The 9,442-nt window shown below is 47.3% G+C and overlaps 1 protein-coding gene across 2 annotated transcripts in view; it reads right to left on the reverse strand.

Annotated features, from left to right (window-relative positions):
• The window catches only part of ULK2 (unc-51 like autophagy activating kinase 2), a 43,174-nt gene that overhangs the window by 31,745 nt on the left and 1,987 nt on the right, over positions 1-9,442 (reverse strand). The window contains exons 1-3 of one of the 2 annotated variants that reach the window (XM_058854411.1): positions 3,881-4,128; positions 2,572-2,664; positions 1,331-1,372 (exon numbers count right to left, since the gene is read on the reverse strand). In XM_058854411.1, coding sequence (XP_058710394.1) covers positions 1,331-1,372; positions 2,572-2,664; positions 3,881-3,973 — 228 coding nt within the window. In that variant the 5' untranslated portion in view covers positions 3,974-4,128. Of the gene's footprint in view, positions 1-1,330; positions 1,373-2,571; positions 2,665-3,880; positions 4,129-9,442 lie in introns of those variants that run through there. The other variant, XM_058854412.1, reaches the window with a different exon arrangement.

Raw genomic sequence — 9,442 nt, forward strand, 5'->3', positions numbered from 1 at the left:
AGCCTAAAAGTTATGTTTTTTAAAACCCTTCAGGTAAAGAAACCATAGACAACTGTAGGACCCTGTAGTCTCTTTCCTTCTGCATAAATCAAAAGAACAAGAATCTCTCCAAAGCTCAGATGTTAAATCATCAAAATACCTAACCAGTCCTCTACCCCCAGGATGAGCTGCAGAGTTGACTAAGGAACCTTCACATACAAACAAGTGTAAATGATCAATCTGAAATTCAGCTGCTTACTCACACACCAACACCCTCAGTCAACAAATCCAGTTGCTTTTGAGATGTCTGGACATACTAAATTTAGGATGCTGAGAGATTATTTCCACCTAGCAATACTCAAGAAAACCTGTTCTCATCAAGAAGCACATCAGACAATACTTTCCCTCTCAGACCAGATAATGTCACTCAAAATTAAGAATTTTTAAGTCAAGATCCAGGAAAAACAGAGTCTGTAGATTGAACCCAGAAGTTTTGATGCACAGTCAGTTGCTAGATGAACATCACAGCTTTGTACCAAAAGTCACTCGTGTGCCACAGACCTAGAAAACCTAAGCCCACCTAATTTATGGCACATGAACAGATTTCTATAGCAAAAGGTACACATTCACACAAACTAAAAGCTTTTAGCATGTCAGTGTGTAAAGACAGGAAAGACTGAATGTCACAATCTCTAGTTTGTGTTGCTTTGCCTATGCAATGCACCAAAGGTGGTTCTCAGTATTTTTTTTTCCATCAGTGTAACTCTGTATTTAAAATCAGAACTGAGCACAGGAGATAAATGTATAGGTCTTATTCAAGCAGAACAAATGGCTGCATGAGCTATCTCATGTCTTATTTGGCTTTGCTCAACACTGGCAGGCCTTAGAATACAAAACTGTACTTCCTAAACAGAATACACTCCCCTAGACAGGCTGCAGAGCAACTCCACCTCATTAGGCAGGACCCTGGCATTAAAGAGAGGAAGACAATCTGAAGCAAATTAATTGAAAAGATCCAAGTGTCTGTTTGGCTTTTTTCACTGTATCCTGTCCTTCTGACAGGCAACAGATACATGTGATTGTGGTTTTCTACTTCCTTCAGTTCCTCCTCACTGTGACACAGGGCTAACACCACATTTCTTTGTCACACAGATCCCCAAGATGATGCTCTTGCTGCCACTTGTTTTTGCTAAATTCCAAACTGATGACAGCAGCAAAACAGATTAATTCAAAATAAATTCATAATAAATCCATGTCTTAATTAAAAAACTTCTAATTGGCATACATTATATATATTCATATTTTCACAAATTAATTTTAATGAAAAAAAAGGCATCAAAATATGTTTTACCTGGACATCATAAAGAGCTACAATGTTCTCATGCTGAAGTTCCTGTAAAACAAAATATTTGTATTATGGATAAAAGTTATTAGTATTACTACTACTACTATTATTATCATTAATTGAATTTGCTGATAATGCTGATTTGGTGACAATCAAAGAGAATATTTTTAAGATGATCAGATGGAATTTAGAGGAAATCTCAGCTGTTTAGACAATATTTACAGGATAAGGAAGTTAGGCAATATCTTGAGAGGTCATAAAAACATTTGGTTCCAGAACTTAATGTCTGTGACTTGTTACAGAAAGTACCAGAGCACAAGATCCTCTAATGAGCACTGAAAGCTGACAAGATTTAATTTTCCACTCTAACAAAATTTCTTGCTTAGTGAAGTAACCAACTAGACCATGTTCAAATCAACCCTACTTTTATAACACAAAGAAAATAAAACCAAATAACATTAAATAAAACTTATGGGACAGCTCATTAATTATTTATAACTGCCCACAAACTGTTGTTTGTCAAGTACTTGCAGTACACTAATACACCCAACACTAATTCTGGTATATAATAAATAAATAAATGAGTATATAGTATGTATAAAACAGTATATAAAGTAGAGATGTATCTCAAGAAGCTCAGAAACATGGGAAGAAAGCAGCACTCCTTATCACTGCAAAGCTGTGTGAAATGAGATGTGAAATTCAGAGAGCAGGGAATGCTAAATGACCACCCAAATAAATTAAAGTAACATTGAAAAACTGAAAGATGCTCCATTACATTTCCTCTGTTAGAACCATGTTTTAAGGCAGTTATCACAAGTCAGAAGTTCACAGCTGCTTCAGGAATTAAAGTCAGCTCACTGATTTCAGTTTTCAAGGCAACTTGGAGCAAAAAAAATGAAGAAAGATCAAAGACTGATGTTTCACCCTCAGCTATGATCTGCTGGGAAAGGTACCATAGTGGCCATCCTGAAGGACAGTCTTCCACACGTGCAATATGCAGAGCACAGAGACTGGTTCCACAATAACTTAGTACTTTTAACTGAACCTGTTCTGAGACATTTCCAGAACTGAAGATGTATTTTTTTTCTGTTTTTCTTACTATTGTTTTTTTTTCTGGATCCCTAGCAAAGAAACAGCACAAGAGGCAATTAGCGATACCACCCATGACCTGGAATGAACTAGATCAGGAGTCTCTTTTCCTTTTCAAGCAAAGCTGCTTTAAAAATCACTGCAAATTAACATACCTTTAAGATTTTTATTTCTTTTCCAAGTAGGATTTGTGACTTCGACAAGTTCTTTTTGTTAATACTCTTTATGGCTACTTCCCAATCAGTTTTCTGGAAGCGAACAAAAAAAGTATTGTCAGTTTACTTTTTTTAAAAAAACTTTATCATCTAACAACTATCTAGGAAAACACTGAGAAAAAGTTGAAAGATCACCCCTCTTCTACCCACCAGTTATTACTACATCATGTGACACCATCAAGAACTGTTTCAATCCATAATAGCTTAGACAGCTATTAAAATCCACCTTCAGCTACACTGCATTTTAATGGCTTCCAAAGCATTTAAAACAAAACAAAACCCCTCAAAAATCAACAAGTAATTATATTCCATTTAGTATTTTGTAGCAGTGCTATGTATCTGCTTTTTTAGACCTCTCACAATGATCAAGTTACTTTTACTGTCCTTTAAGGACTTCTCATTTTCAGCTATTTTATACTCTGCAGATGAAAACTGCACAAAACCCCCTCTGTTTTAAGCAAGCTTACATATTGTCTATTTATATATTATCAAAAAATAAACTGACTATTTATTTGGGAGGTGGGAGCACCTCCATTGGCCTTTAAAGTTTTCGTTTCCCTTTCTCCCTTTTTTTTTTAACCCCAAAATCACTGCACTGTGTCTCTCCAAGCCGTGAGCGCTGCCTTAATCCTCCAAAACGCTAAATCTGAAGGGCTGTTTTCTGGAAAGCAAAGCTCTTTAGGCACCAGAATAAACTCACAGCATCAAGAAACCATAACGTAACTATGAATATCCGGGGCGATTAGCAAGTCACGCCAGGAAACCAGACACCTCTGAATTTAAGAAATCTTCAGCCAATCCCAAAGGAGACAATTTTCCATTAGATCCCTCGTTATCCAGCGAGATAAACATGACCCTCCCGACAAACAAAGGGCTCAGCCTCCCCTACAGCTGTAACTCTCCCCTCGCCGCTACAGGAGGGAGCTGCCAGCAGCGGGGAGGAGCGGTGGGACCGCGGACAGGCCGGTGGGGTTGAGGGCAGGGAAAAAAAAAAAAGGGTTTATGGATGCCGGGGCCGGATCCCGGCTCAGGGCCGCGGGGCAGCGGCGGGGCAGCCGCGGGCCTCAGCCCAGCCCGCACCTCCCTTCGGCTCTTTTTCCCCCCGAACACCCAAACCACGTCAAAACTCCCCAGAGGACACAACCCCCCCACCCACCAGCCAGCTGTCACCCACCCGAGGGGCTCCTGTCGGCCCCGGGTTGTGTAACCAGCCCCGCTCCGGCTGCGGGTGAAGCCCGTCGCTGTTTACCTTGCGGTGGCGACCTTTGAAGACCACAGCAAAGGCTCCGTGTCCTATCAGGTCCTTCTTGCTGTACTCAAAGTCCCCCACCACCTCCATCATTCCTCAGCGGGGCATGAAGCCCCCGGGAAGGACGGAGGGAAAACAAAGGGGCTCTTCCTCCAGCTACAGCCGCCTCACGGCAGCCGGCGGCGGGGTGGGAGTCTGCCCGGCTTCTGGCTGCCCCCGGCGGCGGGGGCAGCTCCTCTCATACCGCCGCAGACCCCCGGGCCGGCGGGGCTGCTGCAGGGCGTCACCGAGGCGAGGGGCTCCGTCGGGCATGGGGAGGGGAAAGAGGGGAATCTCAGGGGCCGGGTGTGAAGGGACAGCGCGGCATCGGCGCCGGGACGAGGGGGCCTTCTCAGCGGGGAAGGGGGTTCCGTGCCCTGCCGCTACCCGGCCCCATGGCCCCGCCACAGCGGGGGCTGCCGGCGCCGCGGCCCCGCTCAGGGACCGAACCCCAGAGCATCCAGCGAGGCGGGGGGAGGCGCGGCCCACGGCTCCGGGGCTGGCTGTCGCTGTCGTCGTCGCAGCCCTCGCGAGAGGAGGAAGCAGTGAGGGTGCGGACGGGGGTTTCTCAGGCCGCCAGCGCCTCCCGGGGCTCCTGCCGCTCCAGTCCCCCACAGAGATCCGCGCTCCACCAGCCCCGGCTGCGAGTGCCCGGCCCTCCGCACCGCCCCGTGCCTCTTATAAGCCGCAGTGCGCAAGCCCAGGCGCTCGGGTGCTTCCGCCGGCGGCCAAAGAGTGCCTCACCCCGGGTAACCCGGCGGTCCCTCCGCCGCCGCCTCAGAACGGGGCCAGAGCGGGGCCATTGCCCCGAGCCCGCCGAGCCCTCCCCGGCCCCGCACCCGTCCCGTCAGGGCTCCGGGGGCACGGTCGGGCCGTCCCCTCAGGGAGGACGGTTACTCGGACCCTGGGCCCACCCTTGCCCTCACCCTAGGGCCGGGGTTAGAGAGGCCAAACTCAGCCCGCCACGCCCGGCCGTCACTTCAGCCCTCTCCTCGGCCGCCTCAGGCGCACCCGCCAGTGAGGACAACGCTGAGGGGCCACTAGGGGAAGGAGGAGGATCGCAGCTGCACAGGACAAGAGCTGGGACAGTCAGCAGCCAGAGTGGGAAGGCAGGTATTGGATCATCCCAGGTTTCCAAGGCAGAGGCACTGCTTACATAGCACCTTCAGGTAACACACTCAGCCCTGTCCCTGCTCCAGATCACACACTTTCAGCCCTGTCCCTGCTCCAGACTCTCTAACCTGAAACAAAGAATTTCAATGAATGGAGAGGCAATGGAGGAACAGGCACACAAAATGCTGTGAGCCAAAGACACTTCGAATTGTTTGCTCCCTTTATAAGGAGAACAACGCCTGTAATTTACAGCCCCTGCCTTCCAGCACTTTCAGATCAGCCTGGGGCTGTTTACAGCACGTACAACATTAAAAAAAACCCAAACAGTCGCGTGGAGCCTTTGACCTTCACCTCCAGGTTTACATAATTACACTCCTTTCCTCTGCGTTCCATTCCTCACTGCTCTCTTCCCTCCCCTCTACCCATGTTCTCCACCATGCCACCTCCACATCCCAGTTTCAGACTCTTTCAGGCTTCCCCAATGTCCCCATGGGCCCCAGTGGATGTAGGGTGTGACTGTTCTGACCCCACACAGCTGTGCTGTGCCTGCCCTGACCTGACACAGGCTCTGCTTTCAGTGTCACCAGACCAAAATAGAGACTAAGCGAAGAGTTGTGCAGTTGGGCCTCTCCCCATTCCTCACTTATCTCTGTTGGCTTTCCTACACTCAAAACCAGGCACTACTGGAGCCGTGTGCCATGTCAGGACCTCATCAGCTAAAGACTTCTCCACAGACAATGCGCTTAGATTAAAAAAAAGGCCAGCAACAGATTCTTAAGGAAAGACTGACAGCTCAAATGAAATAAAGAACATTTTAAGCTATCAGAGGAATCCTAAGAAATCTGTCTTGTGCCAAAGAGAACCAAAGGGCTTTTAAACCCCTCAAAACTGACTTCTCCCTTTATGTGGTGAAGGTTTGAGCTCCCACCCAAAATCCACCCCTGGAACCACCCTAACAAACAACCCTGAGAAAGCAGAGTTGACCAATAATTTCAACAGCTCAGAACACCCCGTGGAAAGAATAAATGAGATGTAAAAATATTCCAAGTTAATAATAAATTAAAGTGTTGGTAGTAGCAGACACTTTGTGATACGTTTCACAGAGCCCCTTTACACCAGGAAAAAGCCCAGAAACCTCCATGTGTTAAATATTCTGATTTATATAAATACTTTCTCTCAGAACTGGTTGTTTATTGCCATCCACCAATCCTCACTTCAGTATTAATCCTCTCAGCATCAGCGTGTATCCTTACCCCAAAATCAATGTCACATTGATAGATTTTAGGGAAACCAGGGGGAAAAAAAAGCCTTCTGAGCAGATAAAAGTCACAAGAGCCATTACTAAGCCACCCATTCTGCATCACACTTGCGAACCAAGACACATTTCCCGACACATTTCCCCTCGGCAGCAGCACTGCCTGATGTCCTTTTGTCCTCATAATGGGGCTGGAGCCCTGGAGCAGGTTTGTTTCAGCACAACAAGGACAACACAGCCAGGAGCGGCAGCGAGGTTTGACCGGAATAACTAAACACCCTGCGCTGGGATCCCAGCGGCACCCGAGGGCTCGAGCAGCGCTCGCTGGAGGCTGCGGGATTTGCATGCGGGTCACTCCTCCCAGCTGGGTCCTTGACTGGCGGCTGCGGGAGGTTCTGAGTGTCGGCAACTCCAGCATCCAGACTAAAAAGAACCTACAAACAACGCCTTCACTTGCTTTTTGCTGCTTGGAAGAGTCCAGAGGCAGAACGGACTGGATTCACCATTCCCAAAGGGAGCCTCGTTGCTGGAGATGTTGGGAGAGTGATGCAGGATAACCCCACGGGACTGCTCTCACACATGGATAATCCAGCATTTAGCCTTGTATCCTGCATGTGCTGCTCTAACCATGCAGCAGGACACTAAAACACCCAGTGCGCTCCAAAAGCACAGCCAGGGCACCAATACCCTGCCTGATCGACCCCAGTGATCCTTCACAGACACGGAACACTGTCCTGGGTTGGTTCATTTTTAACATCACGCTCTGCAGGAGCTGCAGCCCACTGAGAGAGACCACCAGCAACCCACAGTTCTGCAACATCCATTCACAGAGTGAAGAAAAAAGAGCAGCAGTACTGGAGATGGCTCTGGGGCTCCTTCCCAGCTGCACTACTTTGCCTCAGACAAATTAGTCCCCCAGTTGTGAGCCAGGACATCTGATCACAAGAGCAACACATCTAGGAAGGAATTAACAACTTCAGGGTTGCTTGTCTGAGTGCAGAGAAGGATGCTTTCATCTGTGAGCAGCTCCACAGTACACAGACATCACTGCCCCGAGTTAACACCTTCCATCCTCAAAAGCACTAATGGACTTCACAGCAAGCCTTTCCCTGCCATACTACACCACCAAAATGCAGCCCTGAGGTAGAAACATCACCTGAACAGCACCTGGGCTGACCCAGAAAAAAACAGAACAAGATGCTTTTCCTACTTTTCATGCAGAACAATGAATGAAGTTCATTTTCTTCCTAGTCATTGAAAGATTTTTCTTGTCTCTCTCTCCCCAGACTATAAACCTGCACATGGAAATTAAATTACAGATCTGGGAAAATATTCAAGAGATCATCTGAGTCAAACAGGACAGGAACATGTGGCTCCAAGGACCCAGGGAACACAACACACTCCACTTGCATGGATAAGCAGGACACAGCCCCTAGAAGAGTTTCCACATGTATTTTAAGGTCTCATCTAAATCAGCTCCCAAAGGTAGGAGTCTGACAGCATCCTGCTCACCTCAGAGCTATCAACTTTACTCGAGGTGTTCTTACTATATCCTTCCTTCCCTCCCTCCATCACACTCAGGATTTCATTAGACAGGTAAACCTTACTCAGAGGACTGGCATGCTTCCCAGTCCTTGCCACCACTGTCCTCCCACTGTGATTTGTAACAAAATAAATGGCAGCATCAGCTGAGCTTTCAAAGGAGAAAGTATCAGAAGGCTCTGCAGGACAGTTTCTGGCTATGCTTAAAATCATTCTTGTATTACCAGTGAAAAATAAGGCCCTTGTGGTAAGAAAACCTGTGTAGGATGCTTAATGAATAACTCAGGAGGAACTGGACTGAAACATGGAAGCAGATCCCAGGATTCCTGTCAAACAGCACTGGAAAAGCTCAGGCATTTCTGTAGGTTTTCTGTAAGGTTGGTGCTGCTGATCCCAGAAAAGCTATCAGAAAGCTCCAGCCTACCTCCTAGATTTGTCCTTTAACACAACGTAACGTGTTCCCCATTAATAATGCCATCAACCCAAATTTGCATCTGCAATTGCCCAAATTAGCTAATTAAAGCTCCCATCCCCAGTGCTGGTGGAGCGAGGGAGGTCACGCGATCGCTGCAGTTCCTGCCAAGCAGAAGCCAGCTCTAGAGGGAAGGGCAGCAGCTTTTCCTTCCCCGGTGCCTGAGCAGGCAGGAGACTGCAGCCAGGCCCGGGAAATGCCGCATTCAAATAAAACTGGGAGGGAGGAGTGTTAGGGAATTGCTTAGGAATATAGCTGGAGCAGGGCCAGCACTTAGTATGCATGGAGGCTGGTGCTGTATGAATGGTAAAAATAGCAGCAGATGCTTAGATAGGAAAATACAATTTGGTTTACATGCAAAGCCATCACAGAGCGTGGTTAAAAAAAATCTATCTGCTATCAGATCACTGGAAGATTAAGGCTGAGAACTTATTTTGGTGTAAACTTAATTGCAAGGCCCTCTCTTTCTTCAAGAAGTCTCACTTCCCTTTGGAAAACCTTTCTGCTCCAGCATTAGAAAGAAAGGTGGGTTTTACTCAGGCTTTATGTCACAGAAGCAGAATCTGAAGGGATGGCAGGAGCATGGTCAGAGGGCACAGTGATTGCTTTGGTTTGGAAATCAGTGGGCAAGGTACACTGATATTTTAGGTACACCTACACAAATGCCAAGCCAAGTTCCCACAGGCAGGATTGCTTCCCTGAGCTCTGATACATCCCTGCCTCCAACACAAACACACCATAGATTGACAGGGCACACTGACCCTGAGCAGCACTCCAGGGGAGGAAGCAGAGAATGATGGTTCTTCGCTCAGGAAGAGCCACTTGAAACCAGGAGCTGCTGCTTGCAGCAAGTCAGACTTGGGGACAGGGAGCTGAACTCTTGAGGGTGAGTCATTTCCCTCAGCACAAGCACCCCAAAAAACTTGGAAACCAGGCAGGCTTCTAGGCTGTTACCAGTGACCTGCTCCTCTTCTTCCCAAGGGCTAACTTACCAGCTGGTTTTAAAACACCCTTAAACTCCCACATTTACTTCAGTGAATTACAAAAGGCTTCTGTTTATGCAGATGGATGCAACGTGGCCTTCACTGTCAGCAAGAACCAGCTGGAGGAAGCACCCTAATGAAAGAGCAGGTATGGGATC

This window comes from Poecile atricapillus, chromosome 21 (assembly GCF_030490865.1).
Source record: "Poecile atricapillus isolate bPoeAtr1 chromosome 21, bPoeAtr1.hap1, whole genome shotgun sequence".
In the NCBI taxonomy this organism is placed as follows: Eukaryota; Metazoa; Chordata; class Aves; order Passeriformes; family Paridae; genus Poecile; species Poecile atricapillus.